This window comes from Sycon ciliatum, chromosome 6 (assembly GCF_964019385.1).
Source record: "Sycon ciliatum chromosome 6, ocSycCili1.1, whole genome shotgun sequence".
Lineage (NCBI taxonomy): Eukaryota > Metazoa > Porifera > Calcarea > Leucosolenida > Sycettidae > Sycon > Sycon ciliatum.
In genome coordinates, this window is record NC_088648.1 from 28,857,859 (window position 1) to 28,877,547 (window position 19,689).

Sequence of the window (19,689 nt, forward strand, 5' to 3'; positions counted from 1 at the left end):
TAGTGGGTCAGCATGCTCTACAGAGTCCCAGGCATGCACATTACACATAGCCATAGGCCTTGGCCACAACTGACATCGAATACGATGTGGATGGACAACCACTGGTGTATGCAAAATCACCTCACGATGCGAACGAAGACGGCGCAAAGGACCATGAAAATCGCCTGAGTTTGAAGCTCGGTGATGCCGTGCGTGTCTTGAACACCTCCATGGGCAAGGGATGGTGGTGGGTAGAAGTCGATGGTGAGTCTGGCTACGTTCCATGATCATTCCTTGTCACTGAGGATGATCTGCGCGGCGCGGAAGAAGCCTCCTGGCAGAACGACGAATATTTTGCATACACCAGTGGTTGTCCATCCACATCGTATTCGATGTCAGTTGTGGCCAAGGCCTATGTGTAATGTGCATGCGTGGGACTCTGTAGAGCATGCTGACCCACTAAAATAATTTGGGACCCTAAACTATACCGTTACCAAAAATTCAAGCATAACGACAGAACAGCAGACCAATCGAAACGAGTAAAAGCTTCCTTACCTCAGTCATCGTCCTGCCATGTAGTTGGACAGGACAGCCTTTTGACACGGTGGTACAGGCAGCTCTTGTCCAGTCAAACAGGGGTATCCTTGTGGCGTCGAACGAACGAGAGTGTCAGTGTATCTGACTCGTCAGATTGGAACTGTTGAACTTTTCTCTTTCTCCGCTTTCTGCTTTCATCCCTCACTCTGATGAAACCGTTCAAATGGCACATATATTTAGTGTATCTCCGTATGTAAGCGTACGGCGTCTGTTGCATTAAAGCGGCTGCGCATTTCTGTTTTGAAAAATATAAGATTAGCAACGACAAAGCTAACTCGAAGAAGAAGTAGTCAACCTCTAGGTGTGCACCGGAGAGAAAGTCATTTATTTGCCGCTTCTTAGGTGTGTACCTAAGAGAATAATAATAAAAAATAACTCGTGTTAATTGCACAGCGCCTACCACTCGGCCACCTGTTACATTGGTGGCAGCGTGGTATTTTTAAATAAAACAACGTGATTCGACCCCAGACCCCCATGGATCAACCCGCTTCAGCTCCGTGCGACGAATCAAGATGGGAATCATGTTTCTTGCCTTCCTGGGCCTGGCCCTGCTTATTAGCCTGCAGCACAGTCAGGGCGCTAGCGTGGATCAACCTTCTCTCCGCACTGCACACACTGGAGACTCCGATGGCGATTCCAAGCGACCCGCTACCTACATGTGTACTACCGGTGGTGATGGCGAAGCTGATGAGGACGACGACAGGCAGGCTGCTGCCCAAGACAAGGAGGGTATTCCCCAAGACCAGCAGCGTTTGATTTTCGCCGCACCCAGTCGGAAGAAGGAGCCCACTCTTCACTTGGTACTTCTACTCCGTGGTGGGATGCAGATTTTCGTCAACACTCTTCCTGGCTAGACCATCACTCTTTACGTCGCGCAAAGCGATGCTATCGGCAAAGTGAAGACCACGATTCAAGACGAGGAGGGAGGTCATTTGTCTGACGCCGAGCTAGCCGCTCTGAGTGACCGGCTCCACCAAGATGAAGATAAAACCTGGCTCGCCCTCCGCCGTAGCTCCAGCCGCCGTCGTGGTTTCTAACGCTGATTCCAGGTATGGCATTTTCTTTCCTGTCTTCTTTCAGTCTCCCTGTTCTCTTCAGTCTTCCTTTATGCGAGTGTGTGAATCCAGTTTAGTTTGGTAGGCGTCTGATCATGGTGAGCCACGGTTTACCTAAGTAACCTGGTGAGAGAAGTGTGTGAGAATCCCCTTTTACACACCAGGTGTGTACCGGAGTAAGTTTCCACGATGTAGTGCATTCTTTTTGAAATTGTGAATTTCCTGGCAGTTTGAGCCCGCGATGTGCAGAAATTTGGCTGTCTTTCACGTCCAGTTTGGAGGACCATTCTTTCCCTTTTGACCGAGAGATCGTGTGAACCTTGTGTGCTTTAACTTCTATGTTATGATTTGTTATCAGTTCATTTCTTCTGTCTACTCTGAACGTTATCATTTCCGATATAATCTGCCATCCTCCGGTTGACGCTGTGTTCATAACTCTTCACTAATTTTTGAAAATCACGAGGGCGTGATTATCTGTACGAAGGGAGGGTGTAATATCCCTGCCCTACCAATACAGAAGTAGTACGGAACTGATATGAAGCTTTGCCTGATGTATATTTAGTGTATCTCCGTATGTAAGCGTAAGGCGTCTGCTGCATTAAAGCGGCTGCGCATTTCTGTTTTGAAAAAGATAAGATTAGATAGCAACAACAAAGCTAACTCGAAGAAGAAGTAGTCAGCCTCTAGGTGTGCACCGGAGAGAAAGTCATTTATTTGCCGCTTCTTCTTTAACTTCTAATATATCCTAGGTGTGTACCTAAGAGAATAATAATCAAAGATAACTCGTGTGAATTGCACTGCGCCTACCACTCGGCTACCGGTCACATTGATTACTCTCCTACAGGAAGCGTCATTTCTCCTACTGGGTGATTTGAAAAATAATTTGCTAGAGAAAACAAGTGGAATTTATCAACGCTTTCACACATCTCTTCTTCACGCCTTGAATCCAGTCAACCAATTTGAAAGTGCAGCAGCGGTAGTGATGTATTACTTGTAGTATTATTACTATGTTGCTTGTTCGCGTTGGCATCAGCCTGCATAAAGCAGGTATATAGCCTTGTTAGAGAACATGCAAAACTCATGTACCTCTCGTCCACCAAACAGTTCCAGGAGAGACATCTTCTTTCTCACAACCAACAACCGTAGCACTGGGTTACTACGAACGATTTGCAGTCGGCGTTGCACGTGAACTTCATACAGGCCACCAGATCGCACATGCCGTGTGCCATCGACAACTTGGGTCAGCCACCCTGCCACTGTTTTTGAGTCGGTCACCAGCTTCACAAGCTTAGCCTTCCACTTGGCTACGAGACTCAGGCCCTTGATTGCTGAGTCGGGTTCAGCCACGTTGACATGACGCTTGGCCTGCTTTGTCCGCAGGCAGCACTCGTCCTCTATGACTTCATTGTGCAGCTCCAGGACAACACTGGTTTCGAGGTCGGACCTGTCACACCAGACAGTCCAGACCGAGTCGTCGTTCGCCACCACATCCCAGCAGCCATGGACTGGGTCGTCCTCAGCAAGCTTCATACACAAGTTGGCACAGCATTGCACTGCAGCTTGGGATACCGGATCGCCCCACGCGCTTCCCTCTGGACTGGCCAACCGCTTGAGATAGCTGCACGCAGGTCGTAGCCAAGAGCATACAGGGTAGTAGCCTATTAGTCGCCCACACCATGCGAACAAGCTACGTTTGGTCAGCTTGGGCGGTGGCTCCAGGTCGATGTCCCTTCTAGTCCATTGGGTCCTGCAGTCGTTGTCGTCATCGTTCCTGAGCTGCATGCGAAGCACACGGGATTTCGTCAGTGGCTCAGTTGGCTTTGTTGGCAGACCATATGCAGCCAACGCAGCGGCTACCTGCTCCGTTTCTCCAGCCGGGGTGCGGATATCGTCGACATAGTTGTCAACCGGGTGGTTTGTTGCAGGTCACCCACTGCACAATCATGTGCATGATCTTAGGCGCAATCGCTAGGCCGAAGCCCATTCTCATCATGAGATAGACTTTCTCCTTCCACAGCACAGCTTGATATCGTGCAAGCTCTGGGCTGACGTGTACCTGAAGGTAGGCCTTCTCGATATCGAGCATCTTCCACTCACCACCGCTAGTCTGCCGCCATTTCCTGATCTTCTCCGCACAGACGGGAGCCTCGTAGCCCGGTTGCGATTGAATCAGCTTGTTCACGCCACGATAATCTAAACATGGCCGAACTGGCGTACTGGCCTCATGCTCCTGAGTACGCGCGAGCAGTGGCAACACGCCGGCGATTGCTCCGTGTACGGCTTCATCGTGCTCGACGAGCCAGCCATTTTCCACCCAGGTGTCTACCTCGTGGCAGAATAGCTGCTCTTGCTCTGCAGTCAGCAATTCCCGTGGGTATTGCCCGATGCCGTGGCCGACTGGGTGCTGTGGGGCCTTTCCATTTTTCCTTACCCACTTCAGCACCCAACGCTTCGTGTCATTGCACCAACGCACCTCGCCGCTGTCTACACACAACATCACGTTGTCGCCATCTTGGGTGACCCGAACATGCCGCGACGGATTCGCTTCCTGGCACTTGGCTACAGGCTTGGTATGCACGGCGGACGCAGCACACGCATCAGTGTCAAACCTCACTCGCTCCACCTCGCCGTCATCACCATAGCTGAGACGTAGACCCTGCACCGGCTTACGACGTGCGATGCAATGAGCAAATTGGCACGTACCACGGACAGGTCCTCCACCACCAACACCTCAACCTCTGTGTCCGGCATGGCAACTGGGGTTGACTCGTCCAGTCGTCCTACACACACGCCGGCCTTGCCAATGATGCCCAGTGGCTGGCCATCTAGGGCAAAGATGTGACTGCCAGACTCAGCCAACTGCAGTACACCATCCATAGCACATTGCTTGGTCATCAGCGTTCTTGTGGCTCCAGTGTCAATGACCGCCACCTTTCGTTGCGAACTGTCCCGACTGCCCCTCTTCCAGACATCAGCATAAAAAGGAAGCCTGGCACCTGCAGTCAGCGCTGGTACAGCAACAGAACAGAGCGCGACATCGTCGATCTCGGCAGCAGCCGCGGCAGTGCCTTTACTTGACTGTGTGGCCTGCCAGGCCTTCCGTTCAGGACAATCAGCCTTACGGTGTCCACTCTTGTCACAAAAGAAGCACGTACTTCCGCGTGCGCGACTCAAGCTAGACGATTGTCCAGGTTGCTTGCGGGCAATCACGTTTCATGTGGCCTTGCTCCTTGCACCGGAGCCATATCATATTCTTCGTCGGTTTCGAACTCGAAGCAGGGCCAAGCGCAGCCTCACTTCCAGTTCCATACTCCGCACTGCTAGATCGACCGTCGTCACTAAACTTGAGGGCTCGGACTAGTTCTAAGCACCCACTCACCGTGAGCGCCTTTCCTCCCATTGACAGACGAATTTGGCAAGACCAAGAAGACGGAATGACACTGTTGTCGTCCTTATCACTGGACTCTTGTCAAGCTAGTTTGCCCAGACGCTGCAGGTCCGCAACAAATGCGTGGGGCGACTCGTCCATCTTCAACGTCCGACTTGTCAGCAAGCTGAAAGCTTGCGCTCGTGTGACACAGAACGCCTCCTGCATCTTCTTCTTCACTGCTGCGGAGCTCTTCCTGTCGTCCGTGGACATCCTGTTGAAGAAAAGGAAAGCATCCTTCTCCAGAAACAGCGGTAGCTGCGGCATTTTCTTCTCGTCGGAATCCCATTCCTTGATCGTCGCGAGCACTTCAAATGTGCCCCAAAAATGTCTTGAAGTCATCCTCACTCCCGCGATACGGGCGTAAGTATCCCTGAGCTTTTGACATCTCTCCTAAAACTGGTTCCCGGGTTTCGTCACCACGCTGTTAGAGACCATGCAAAACTCATGTACCTCTCGTCCACCACACAGTTCCAGGAGAGACGTCTTCTTTCTCACAACCAACAACCGTACCACTGGGTTTCTACTGACTGATTTTCTATCATGAAGCAGAACATTAGTAGGATAATACAATAAGATGATAGGTGAAAACCATAATGCATAGGGCGAGCAGAGATCGGAGATCATGCAAAATGGTGCAAACAGAACATAACAAAGCAGGCAAGTCACTTGTCCGAGGTCATCACACAGATGGCAGACAAGGTGCTTCCACCTACCTAAATGTATTGCAATGTTGACATTGCAATGCAACTTCCTAGTGCACAGGCACACTTGGCAGTTTAGATCACGTTCCAACGCCCTAATAATAGAAATCACTAAGGGGGCACAATGCAATCATCGCACAAGCAGCATGTACCATTGCGGTAGTCTGTAACAAGGCCTGACCTCATGCCTCCACATCAACAAACCACACAAAGCTGTTCCTGCTCTAGCAACTAAGCACACACGAAGCAATGCATATGTCACCAACAGCACGATTATACTTCAGCCTTCGATTATGTTGCCATAAAAAAGAAGCTCATCCTAAGCGAGAAGGCTAGTGGAAAAGATAACGATAACGATATACAGAATACAAAGCAATCCAATGAGCTAAACATACAATTCAAAACAAGAAAGAAAGAAAAGAAAAACAGAGGTAGTGATGTAACGAACTTTAAATCTAACGATAGAATAATCTAGCGAACACCACTCAAGCAAATGACCGATTATTCTACTATTCAACAAAAAGTGTACATGTGTAGTATCCCTGCCCGACCAATACGGAAGTAGTACGGAACTAATACGGAGCTTTGCCTGATGTATAGTTAGTGTATCTCCGTATAGAAGCGTACGGCGTCTGCTGCATAAAAGCGGCTGCGCATTTCTGTTTTGATGAAGATGAAATTTTGATAATAACGAGCTATTCAACCTCCAGGTGTGCACCGGAGAGAAAGTCAGTTATTTTGCCGCTTCTTCTTTCACTAATAATTATATCTCAGGTGTGTACCTGAAAGAAGTAGAATAAAAGTAATTCTTGTTGATTTCACCGCGCCTACCACTCGGCTACCCATTACATTGGTGGCAGCGGTGGGATTCGAACCCACGCCTCCGGAGAGACTGGAGCTTAAATCCTACCACTCGGCTACCCATTACATTGGTGGCAGCGGTGTAAGTTTAATTAAAACAACGTGATTCGACCCCAGACCTCCATGGCTCAACCCGCTGCAGCTCCCTGCGGCGAATCAAGATGAGAATCATGTTTCTCGCCGTCCTGGGCTTGGCCATACTTATTAGCTTGCAGCACAGTCAGGGTGCTAGCGTGGACCACCCTTCTCTCCGCACGGCACTCACTGGAGACTCCGATGGCGATTCCAAGCGACGCGCCACCTACACGTATACTACCGGTGGTGATGGCAAAGCTGATGAGGACGACGACAGGCAGGCTGCTGCCCAAGACAAGGAGGGTATTCCCCAAGACCAGCAGCGATTGATTTTCGCCGGCACGCAGTCGGAAGCAGGAGCCCACTCTTCACTTGGTACTTCGTCGGTGGGATGCAGATTTTCGTCAACACTATTCCTGGCTAGACCATCACTCTTTACGTCGCGCAAAGCGATGCTATCGACAATGTGAAGACCACGATTCAAGACGAGGAAGGAGGTCAATCAGGTCATTTGTCTGACGCCGAGCTAGCCGCTCTGAGTGACCGGCTCAACCAAGATGAAGATAAAACCTGGCTTGCCCGCCGCCGTAGCTCCAGCCGCCGCGGTGGTTACTAACGCTGATTCCAGGTATGGCATTTTCTTTCCTGTCTTCCTTCAGTCTCCCTTTTCTCTTCAGTCTTCCTTTATGCGAGTGTGGGAATCCAGTTTAGTTTGGTAGACGTCTGATCATGGTGAGCCACGGCTTACTCAGCTAACGTGGGACAATGTGTGTGACAACGCCCCTTATAGTTATAGTGTATTCAGTTAGGTTTTTTGAACTGCGATGTTCCTGGCGGGTTGTGCCAGCGTTGTGCAGCAAGAGTGCTGTAGTTTTTCAGGTCCTATTTGGAGGACAGTTCTTTCCCCTTTTGACCCCGTGAAATGGTGTGAACCTGGTGTGCTTTTACTTCTACTTTATGATTTGTTATCAGTTCATTTCTTCTGTCTACTCTAAACGTTATCATTTCCGATATAATTTGCCATCTTCCGGTTGATGCTGTGTTCATAACTCTTCCCTAATTTTTTGAAAATCACGAGGGCGTGATTATCTGTAGGAAGGGAGGGTGTAGTATCCCTGCCCGACCAATACGGAAGTAGTACGGAACTAATACGGAGCTTTGCCTGATGTATAGTTAGTGTATCTCCGTATATAAGCGTACGGCGTCTGCTGCATAAAAGCGGCTGCGCATTTCTGTTTTGATGAAGATGAGATTTTGATAATAACGAGCTATTCAACCTCCAGGTGTGCACCGGGGAGAAAGTCAGTTATTTTGCCGCTTCTTCTTTCACTAATAATTATATCTCAGGTGTGTACCTGAAAGAAGTAGAATAAAAGTAATTCTTGTTGATTTCACCGCGCCTACCACTCGGCTACCCATTACACATGTAGTAAATACACAGCACAGGCGCTCAGACTTGAGTCAGAATAGCGTCTACTATGGTCTACTGTGCAAAGTCTTGTTGTTTTCTGCAACACCGTGCAAAGTTTATGCATTCAATTCCAGAGCTAGAGTTGCCCGCGCGGTATGCAGCGGCCGGACTTCGCCCGCCCCTGAATATTTGAACCTTCGACTAAGATTTTATCAAAACAATTATTCCTTGAGGTTGGAGAATTCGAGGAAATTCGAAGGAAGTGAGTCTCCTTATCCTCCTTGGTTACCTCGAGACAGATTACTGTCAGCAACTGCACAGCAGAACTGGCAGCCATGGCTGAAGTGAAGAAAGGAATGCGCTGCCACGAGGCAAGCAAAACTGAAAATGTGTTTGTTGTCTTTCGGGCACAACACACAGGCGTGGACTCCTGGACGGTGAATAGGGGACTTGTAGAAAAAGTGTACTCCTTATAGGGGATTGCGCAGCAGGATGAAGCTGATCAAAACTGAGTGGACTCCTGGACTCTGTATAGTGGATTTTGGACCAATGGACTCTATATAGGGTGCTGGACATCATATAGAGCATGGACTCTATACTGAGTCCTACATATATACTCTCCCTCGCTCTATGTTGCGGCACAGTAGCTCCCTTGTTCATGTAATAGCTGGCCTACTGTAACAATTATGACTTTGCTGGCCAAATAGCTGAGGCTGCAGTCACCTGTCCAATCATATCATATTCTCACTGTTCCTTTTATTTTACTTTAACATTTTCGCAACCTCTCTCTACCTCTCTCTTTATATCTCTCTCTCTCTCTCTCTCTCACTCTCGCTCTCGCTCTCGTTCTCTCTCTCTGTCGCTCTCTCTCTCACTCTCTCTCTCTGTCGCTCGCTCTCTCCCGCTCTCTCTCTCTCTCTCGCTGTCCCTCCCCCACCTACTATTGGTGCGTGTAGGTGGCTATGAAGTCAAGACCCTAGGTCGGCGGAGCTCCCTAAACCTCACCACCACTGCCACGATTCAGGTTGTTTGTGCTTTCCCTAGCTGCATCTCATGTTTGGCATTAAGTGGTCTTTGTAAAAAATAAAATTAAAAAATTAAAAAAACCTCGCCATCAGTGTCCCTGTGGTGCTCCAGTTTGGCATCAAGACCATGCACTACTTCCGTAAATTTGGGGCTCATCCTCGATGTAGAACTAGGATTAAACTGTCCCGAACTTCTGAGATTCAAGCGATTCAAAAGTTGTATTCATACGTCATGTTGCCTTTGACACGTCATTGTTAAATCTCCTTAAGAGAGCTTGTCTGAGAAAACCAGAACATTTGTGTTCCTCTGAAATTTTGCGGGTAGGTTTGCTTTGGGGTGTAGATCGACACTCCAAAGCCTGCGCAAAATCTTTTGAAGGGAACCATGAAATTGGCCTACCCTCAATATTGGTCCAATATTGGGACGGTTTATAGACCTACAAACAAGCCACGGTACAGCGTACAAGAACAAGCTACGAACAAATCACCATCAAGCCAACATTACCTTAGAAGAGTTCTTGGGGCAGCACCGCTTAGCCACGCCCGCATCCCAGACGACCAGGGCAATCACCCCTTGACGCCACAAATGAGAGTTCGGAGCACCGTGTACATTCATTGTTTGCCACTAGCACTATATATATGTACCAAGCTTCTCACTGCCAGCCGTGTGGCACTAAAAAGAATACTTGTCTTGGATAGGATGACCCCCATTGATCTATACAGCCACAAAAACTTATATACCCTCAAGCAACGCCTTAACTATAAAACTTTTGTACTTGTTTATCGCTGCCTGAATGGACTGGCTAGCTCCCTTTTGTGTGATCGCTTTAACTTGCGAGCAAATGGTCCCCACACTGCAGCCACCATCCCATGCTAACACCCGATTTGGTTTCATTGCACTATCTTACTTAGGTGCTGATAGGTGGAATGCACTGCCGCTGGCTTAACGTGCGCCTAGGTCACCAGCTGAATTTCGCGCATCTATCAAATGTTCCTAGGGTTCCCTGTAAAAAGGCGTCGCTAGTAAAACAAGAATATATAAATAAATGATCGTCTTAAAAATAGCCAAATTACAAGCTCTAATAAAACAGAGAGCTACGTCCTCAACTAGCAAACACTATACACCGGCAGATAGCAGAACATCTCTTCTAGCACTAAGGATATGTCCCCCATCGTCCTTTTCGGGTTTTCTTGAAATAAACAATTTTGAATTTTTCCACTCGACCATTTTGAATTTTTTTTATACGTCCAAACTCATGCCTGCGCAGAAAAACTCGCGCCTCCGCGACATCTAGTCAACAATGTGTACTCCAGCACCACTCCCAACGCTGCAGAACAAAGTGTATTGTTGACTCTAACAAGGAAAAGCAGCGGTGATCACTTGTCACTCAAAACAACAAGCTTCTCCTTGAGACTCAAACGTTTTTCGGTGCAACAGTTGATGCAAAGGTGACTGGATTTTTGCATGTAGTTTTTGGATTTTACTGCAAGAGGAATGATTAAATCACGTGCCTCGTGACACAAGAATGCCAGGTCTCGTAAATCACGGTTCAGCAGTTGTTCTGACTCACCTTGATCAAGCGCACCTGCACTTAGATGGATCACCCGTTGATCTAGATTGGATCAAGTGCATCTTGATGTCCAGCTCAAGAGCAGGCGTGTCGTGTTGTAAGCCTCCCCAGCCGGGACTTTCCCTCAACATGCAACACAGAGACTAGGGCGAGTAGGGTCAAATCATGTTGTTCATGACGTAACAAATCTGCCATGTGGGCTCGCCACATACAACATGCAATCATTGTAGGCCGCGCGCTGGTCAACTCCAAGCGATCTTGATGGCATGGACCACTGTCATTCCTTGCTGTTGCAGATCTATGTCGATCATCAGCATGTAAACTAGCCGTAGTTCCTGTTGAACCATGTTCGAGATGAGCGAAGTAAGTATGAAAAAAGGCATCCCTGTTCTTACTGCAAGGGGAAATATCTCAAAGAGTTCTTGCCAAAGCAATACTGCTAGCGCTAAAACGATATTTTCCGCATGTTCTGAGTAGAGCATGCCAGAAATATAATGCATCTTACCTCCTCCATCATGGCCCGTTTCGAATAGCGCCTCAGAAACAAGCGTGACCATGTGCCTTGTGTCGTGCACCAGAAAGCAATATTCTACGTCACGAGGCAAGTGATTTCATAATTTATTTTTGCAGTAGAATCCCAAAACTACACACAAAATCCAGTCACTTTTGCATCAACTGTTGCACCGAAAAATGTTGGTGGCGCAAGGAGAAACTTGTCGTTTGGAGTGACAAGTGATCACCGCTGCTTTTCCTTGTCAGATACAACTTTTTCTGCCGCGTTCGGAATGGTGTTGGAGTAGACATTGCTGACTAGACGTCGCGGAGGGGTGAGCTTTCCTACGAAGGTATGAGTTGGGACGTATTTCAGCATGGTCGAGTGGATAAATTAAAAATTGTGTATTTGAAGAAAACCCAAAAATGATGATGGGGCACATGTCCTTGGTGCTAGAAGAGGACTGGTATTTTACTGTCTGCCGGTGTATAGTGTTTGCTAATTGATGCCGTAGATCGTTGTTTTATCAGCGCTTGTAATTTGGCTATTTTCAAGACGATCAGTTTTGGCACCAAGGGATGATTGCCCTCGTGTTCTGGGATGCTGGCGTGGCTAAGTGGTGCTGCCCCAAGAACTCTTGTAAGGTGAGGTAATGCTGGCTTGATGGACTTTGGTTTGTATCTTATTCTTGTGCGCTGAGCCGTGGTTCGTTTGTAGACTCATAAATCGGGCCAATATTGAGCCAATTTTGAGGGTATGCCAATTTCTTGGTTCCACTCAAAAGATTTTGCGGGGGCTTTGGAATGTCGATCTACACTCCAAAGCAAACTGACCTGCAAGGTTTGAGAAAGAGAAAAAACCGCCAGAATTTGAAGTTCTCCCAATCCTGTCAAACATTTGTTACTCTCTTTCACTTCTGGTAGGGTCCAGAAACTGACTGTGGATGGTCTCCAGGGGAGGGAGAAAGACCCATGTGCCATCATTTTGTGTGGCACATGTTGTGAGCTGCCTTTGGAGTGAAACACTTGTCAGCGCCTTCTAGGTTCAGCCCGGTCCCATAGCTCAATGGTTAGAGCATTGCTCATGACAAGCAAGGTCCCTGGGTTCGAATCCTGGTGGTTTTGGCGGTTTTTTCTCTTTTCAGGCAGTTCACTTCCCCAACTGATCTGTTGAATTATTATTGTTATTATTATATGCAAAAGAGAATCCACCTGAGTCCATTATTATTATTATTACTTGTATGCATGCGTTGGAATCAACCATACAAGCATGATTCACTTCGCTTATGTTTAACATGATAAACAAGACTATTACAGGAAAACAATTGAGCTAGAACGATGATATAATTCTTATAATTCTATCTTAATATATAAAAAGTAGCTCATGGGTACTGAAGATATGTTATTTATGAATATGTCTACAATTATGAATATTGCAGCCTGAGTGATAATAATAGTGCTATTTGCTGAGTTTAACTGTTTCAGGATCTGTCGGAATATCACGATGCACATATCTTCATGCATATATCTCGCCATTACAGTCTGTCATGGGCAATGGTTTGCAGGCTCTGCAGAGCGTCTAGGCTCCAGAGCAATCCAGCATTGGCTTGGCGCAGATCTCCCACCATAATAACTAAAGCCGCAAACCACGTAGTGGAAAGCTACACAAGATGGGCAACCCATTTGCACATGTGCAGACAATTTGCAAAACGTACCGAACATTCAGGGAGTAGACATTACTTGCATGACACATTGGCAGAACAAACAAGGCAGACTCGAACATTCCAAGATTCTGCAGCCATTACGTTTCAGGTGTTGGGTGGCAACTCCGTTACTGATGCCGTAGTACAAGTCGTCAAGCTCGGCTAGCCGCCGCCAACTAGTCAGCGCAACCTCGGCCACGCACTCGAATTAGCTCCATGCCCGCGTTGATGGAGCTCCGGGTGACCAACAAGCCGAACAGCTGCAAGTCGCGACACCACAATGACACTGGCCGTCTGCATGCTCTAACACTCCGCTCCATTCCCTCTTTCACTTCATTTGATAAAAACGTTTCACTCTCCCGAAGGAGAGCGCGGAGAAACGTTACTTTCTCAAAACAAACAAATAATTCGATAGTCGTTTCGCTGCTCGTCAATCCCTGCAGATAACTTGGTTTATTGAAGGGTACAGACGTCTATGCCATCGAAAGAGAGGTCTCGACACAAGGAGTTCATCTTGACGGGCGACGTGAGGCCCCGCACATTGAAAGTTCTGACAGCAAATTGTCTTTTCCTTCGTAAAGCGTTCATTCATCAGCTCGTACCATTGATTCCCGTTACATCTTCCCGTCACTAATGTCCAGTGAATACTGCTCCCCTGTTGCGCGAGGAGACTAGATAAATTCCTCCGGTGAGCGAGGAAGAAGAGCGGAGTTTCCCAACTCAACAAAACAATGACGAGTACGCGAGTATACTTGTCATAAACCCGAAAAAATGTTCGAATTAACACTTACACGTGCATATTGTTCTATGTTACAGCTAGTGTTTCAAGTTCACCACATCACCTTGCCGACCATGATACCCGGCACTCAAAACTATGCATATGTTATGTACAATATATACACCAAATAAGGAGCTTTTCAAGACATGACCAACAATGTGATGAAGGTAAAGCACTGGTTCAAGGTTTGTTTGAAAAAGAAAGTTGAATAACTTACATGTACACGTAGGAAGAGAAGCACCACTAGGCCACTGACCACCACTACCACAATTGAGTGTGGCTGTCCCTGTCATTACATACCCTGGAAGACATGAGACACTTGCGGTACCCCCAATTGTAAAACTAGCCGCAGTCACGCTGACATATCCACTGGTAATCACAGGTAGTGCAGGGCATGTTGTTGTTGTTGTTGTTGTTGTTGTTGTTGTTGTTTCTTTATTTGTAATGGCTGAATAGGTGCATAGGAATTGAGGACAAATACAAAAGTAGGTGCATTTTGCAGCCACAAGTAGCAGAAGATTGTCTATAAACTGGATATGCTATCTATGGAACTGCCGACTATCGACATAGTATCATCCGCAGAGGACGAGAATATTCCATAAATATCCAGTGAATATAAGAATACAATCATAATGAGTCCAGAACACTCTAGAGCAAGTTTTTCTTCAAACGTCAAAGGCTTTTTGACGGACTCTGTATGCAGAAACCCACTATACTCTAGAACGACTGGGTTCAAGTACATGTGCAATTTCCGTATGCAGCGGAAAATCGCCATAATAATTATACAGGCTTGCCGATACTTTTATTGTCTTCAGCAGCCACAACTTAACCAGAAACAGCTCAAAAAAATTGTGAGCTCCTACTTGCCAGGAAACTTCTAAAAATTTAATATGACTGTTTTTCGAAATGGGACCCCGCACTATGTCTGCAGATGATTTTTCCTTCCATTTTCCAGACCTAGCTGGCCTCCACACTCCGTCAGGTTCTAGTAAAATTTCCCCTGACTACGTTAGCTGGTGGTGGTCTCATCCCGGCTTCAGCTCTGCGAGCGAAAGACTCCAACGCAGCAAAATGTTTCCTGTTGTGCTTGTAGCTGCTCCTGCCTATGATGTTAAAAGTATAGTACTTAGTTGAGTGCCGATGCACAGTCCAAACTAGTACTAGTATCCTGTACATATGCACAGTAAAAGTTTGGCGCATGAAGCGGGCGCATGATCCTAACTGATACAAACTCAGATTCAGTACTGGAAATGTTTCGACCTTCTACAGGGAAGGCCGCATGAGTTTGACAGAGTCATTGAAATACAACTAGAGCACGAGTTCGACTCCCTAATGGACTTCCGGCTGTTTATAGGACAACGAGTGCCTACTGAGTCCAACGTATTTTTGTCGCTGACAAAAAAATGTGAGGAATAATTTGTCCCCAATGGTTTGGTATATGCTAATACCTTGGCAAGTGGGAAATGTTGTGAAGGCATTCGTGGTTGGACATGTGACAGGGTTTGATCCAACGAGTTTAAATCCACTGGAGCAGGATATTGTATACTGTTGAGGCACACTAGCAACAATCGGTGTCGCCATTCCATTAGGTATTGTAGGTGCTGGGCATGTAATAGCTGGAGAAAAAAAACATAACACCAGAGAAACCGTTTCACGCACAATGTACTATTAACTGCAATCAGTCCACATGTGATGTTATGCTGAATTCCAATGTGAGAATCAGTGTACCCCGCTCTCCCTCTCAGTGTCTCCCTCTATGAAAGCTGGTTGGTCCTATATATGGGGTGGGGACATTGTAGGCGTTCGGTGACTGCGTCAGCAATTTCAGCAGTGGTATCACCTGCCCTAGGGGATAATTTTGAGGAACCGGATTCCAATGTTTAGGCAAGGATAGGCCATGCACAACAAAACTCGTTGCAGTATAGTTAGTGGCTAGAGGGCAATACGAATTGCGATTTGGGTTTTCAAAGGGGTTGTACTACCACTTTCTACGTCCACATTAGGTATATTAAGGCGGAGATTTCAGAACAGGTTCATTTGATATTGGTATAATCATTACTGCCCCGTTAAAAAAACATTCGGGATGGATTTTGATTGACAACGAAAACGTTTAGAACATGTCAAGAACAGTTTGTATCAACTGCAAATCACGGGGCGAAGGCAGTTCAGCCGATGTACAGCGTTTTACAAGAGAAACTGTTGGCGGAACGATCCAAGAGTTCAGTTTGTGTCGCTTTCGCTCAATATGACATGTCATCTGCTGTCATCTGCTGCACGCAAGTCGTCATCTCTCTAGAGTGGTTGCTCACAATTTTCAGCTCTTTTTAGCCTTGTTTGATCACACTTCGTTGAACTTTGGTGATATCGGCGCCATTCAAGTTGACTTTCAAGCTGCGTGAATCCACCGCGGTGGTGGTTACTGGTTTCCGCCAGGGAGTAGTAGAAATGTGTTAAGTTTTGCTTGTTTCACCTCCAGTCTCAGGAATGATCCTCGGAACAAGGACAAAAGGCACAGCCAGATTTATTCTATTTCTGATGGATTCTCCTGTCAACACTGAATGGCAGCGGCTAGCAAATCCTGTAGACTTCCCTTAGCCAAGAGACTCACGTCGGGCTTCAGACTTCAAAAGAATGAATGGGACTCATCATTCGAATCTAGGCTTTGGGCAGGTTGAATAAAAACTTGAGTTCAGATTTTTAATTGAGCTGTGCGATCGAAAAAGCTGCTTGTTCACTCATTCATTGTGTGGGCTCTTTGCTCCGCACAATTGCTCTCTAGATCACTCTCAAACTCTCAAGCTCATTAGGTGAGAGGCCAACCAGCGCATTATGCCCTTAGAGAAGTGGTATATCAGTTTCCGTCGCCATGGCTGTCGTCATCGAGTAAGTTTCCACAGCACAACCATCATTTCCGCTCGATTTGTTGTGAAAAGTTGTGAAAATTTGTTTTCTTTGCATCGTATCTCTTTCATGGCATGCCATGGAATCCCGAGAAAGGTATCGCAACTCCTTTCACAGGAGTTGGTGCATAAACAAGTCCTTCAAAAATCCATCTCAAAGTTTTTGTTAACCCTTTGCATGCTGAGCCCCCTTTCTCCAATCCACTGGCTTTCTAGCGCACTGACTCTCTTGGTGGAGTACGCACTCACAGCTAAGAACAAAATTTATTCTCAGTTCACTCAACCTTGATGGATTTCCATCGTCCTAGGCTCGTTGGAAAGATCAGGACCAAGCGAATCCATCCTGGCACTTCTTTCGAAGGCGATAAGCCAGACCCACCGGGAAATATTTCCATGGGTGGGACAGCAAAAAGAAAGTGAGAAAATGAAAATGCTAAAAATCAAAGGGACAAGAGATAGTTGAAGGAAGAGGAAGAAAGGAAAGAAACTCAATCCGAACTCCATCAAAACAATAATAAAGAATTTGCAGCGACAGGTAAAGTACATCAACCAATGAAGGGAGTAACAAAGGAAATATCAGTCTTTATCAGTCGGTATTTAAGTCTCTTAGATATTGAACATGCAAACGCAGCAGAGGTGCATCTACATATTAAGGATAGTTCTTAGTATTTTAATCGAACCTGGGATTATTAAGTTGATTGTTCCAACTAAGAACACACGCTTCTTGCCGAACTTGACACTTGACTGACTCACGACTGCCATCCGGAGCACACGAGGAGCACGTCGCACCTTCCACTCCGCAAACTTGCAAGAAAGCACCACTCCCTGCTCAATACACGGTGTTTCGGGGAATTCACCCCTCATCAGTTGAGCTTGAGTAGGCTGAGGAAGATTGTGCCTGAAAAGCAACAGAATAACTAAGCATAAAACTGACAGAGTACTGAAACATTCGACGTCCTGACACCTAGCTTCAACACATCTCCGTAGCGCTAACCGACCTTGCCTTCCCCTCTTTGGTCTTTCCATAACCTTGAACCTTCCAAGTTGGAAGGCTGTCGGTTAGCGCTACGGAGATGTGTTGAAGCTAGGTGTCAGGACGTCGGATGTTTCAGTACTCTGTCAGTTTTGTGCCTAGTTATTGCACTTTCTGACTATATAGAGTATCATGTTACAGTGATGGAGAGTTACTCTTAACTCGTATCCATATGTCTTTTTTGTCTTCCACTTTTAATTATGCTATTATAAAATGTTCTTTTTTGTACACAGTACCCTCAGTTCCGATACTATTCACTGATGAGCGGAACACGAAAATCGATTTTGAATAACAAAAACATCCTTAAATATTCCATGAACTCGTTGTTGTCTGGCCGTGTCTGCATCTATTATACTCTTAATTGCATTATTTTATTTATTTATTTTTTTGGTGCCAAGACATGGCTAGTGGTGAAGCCATCCAGCTCGCCAGAGGCCCAGGAGACATTTTCCGGCATAGGCATTAAGATCACTGCAGAGGGTCGGCCATACTTCGGCGCTGCCATCGACACAGAGGAGTTCCAGCGACGGCATTTCTCAGCTAGACTGGAGGAATGGTGCGGCCAGCTTACAGTGCCCACAGAGTTTTTAAAGACTGATCCCCAGTCTGCCCTCGCCGCGTTTGCACACGGTCTGCGTCATAGGTGGACGTATGCTATGCGAACCACACCTGATGACATTGCTGACTTTGAAGCTCTGGAGTCTGTCATCGCCCAGGAGTTCATCCCAGCTGTTTCAGGCATAGCTCCTCCATCTCCCCCACTGTGTCAGCTGCTGTCGCTGCCCCCTCGCCTTGGAGGTCTTGGTTTGCTGACCCCCATGTCTACACGTCTATCGCTCCACTTCAGAACGCCACATCCGTAACAGTCACCAGTGAGCTCCAGGCAAACATCATGCGCCAGTCCCTACTGCTGGCCACTGACGAGGACGCCGTGCGCAATGCTAAGCTCCAGGGCCATGCCAAACTCCGTACCCTGTGGTCCGACACTACTGCCACCATCAGTGCAGACCTCAGCGTCCATGAGCTGCGCTCCTTGGAAGATAGTTGCTGTCGTGCCTGCCCATCGTTGCATACGGCTTCAGCCTCGACAGGCGGTCATTCCAGGATGCTCTTGCTGCACGCTACGGGTGGCCTGTTCTTGGTATCCCTGACACCTGCTTATGTGGTGTGCCTTTCACCACCGACCATGCCATGATATGCAGATGTGGAGGCTTCCCCATCATCCGCCACAACCATGTCCGGGACTACATTGCCGGCCTTCTTGGCAGAGTGTGCAATGCCGTGGAGACGGAGCCTGTTCTTCAACCCCTTGCTGGTGAAGCTCTTCCAGGGGCCGCCAACACTGACCCCCAGGCCAGGCTGGACATCAAGGGGAGGGGCCTCTGGTCCATGCAAGAGGATGCATTTTTTGACATAAGAGTTTTCTATCCCTGCGCGTCCTCTTACAAGCTTGGCCGGTAATGTTCTAGTTGTAATGTACTGCTGTTATTTGTTATCACTTCGTCCTTCCTTCTTCCTTTCTCTTCTTTGTTCATTTTCAGTTGCAAGTTCAGTGTTAGTACACACATTCTTTATTGCTCTCGCTTTCATTGTTAAAATTCACACTTGTAAATTTCACTGCTGTTGTTCTTAGTGTTATTTCTCTAACTTAGATTTTCTATAATAGTTCAATTTTGTTTTCAGTGTCCTTTAGTACAACGAAGATTCCTCAAGAGCTTTGTACGTAAACTTGTTTGAATCCCTTTTTTTTCTACACAATTTCTTCACATTTTCATCGTGTTATTGCACATTGTCTCCACAGTTTTACATTACATGAATACAGTGTACACAAATGTCGATCCAGCTTGTATTACTGATTGCGGTTATCAAATTGTTGTCTCCTCGCCGTTTGTTCAAATATTTTAAATCGAGATACACCCAGCCTCAGATAGATATTCTGAATCTAACGCTGAAAGCACGTTTTCATTACCGTAGTGTCACCCTTAATGTAGGTTTTCTTAGACGATGTTTAGACAATGGTGTATGTCCTAGCGGTGTAGAAAAGCGTGTTCACCGAGCCAAGGCAAACCACACGTTGA

The 19,689-nt window shown here is 46.8% G+C and overlaps 1 protein-coding gene across 1 annotated transcript in view; it reads right to left on the bottom strand.

The window, feature by feature from the left end:
- Positions 1 to 19,689, bottom strand: part of LOC135819841 (sushi, von Willebrand factor type A, EGF and pentraxin domain-containing protein 1-like) — a 278,765-nt gene that overhangs the window by 210,564 nt on the left and 48,512 nt on the right. The window contains exons 10-11 of the mRNA XM_065333124.1: positions 15,127 to 15,294; positions 13,896 to 14,126 (exon numbers count right to left, since the gene is read on the bottom strand). Coding sequence (XP_065189196.1) covers positions 13,896 to 14,126; positions 15,127 to 15,294 — 399 coding nt within the window. The remainder of the gene's footprint in view (positions 1 to 13,895; positions 14,127 to 15,126; positions 15,295 to 19,689) is intronic.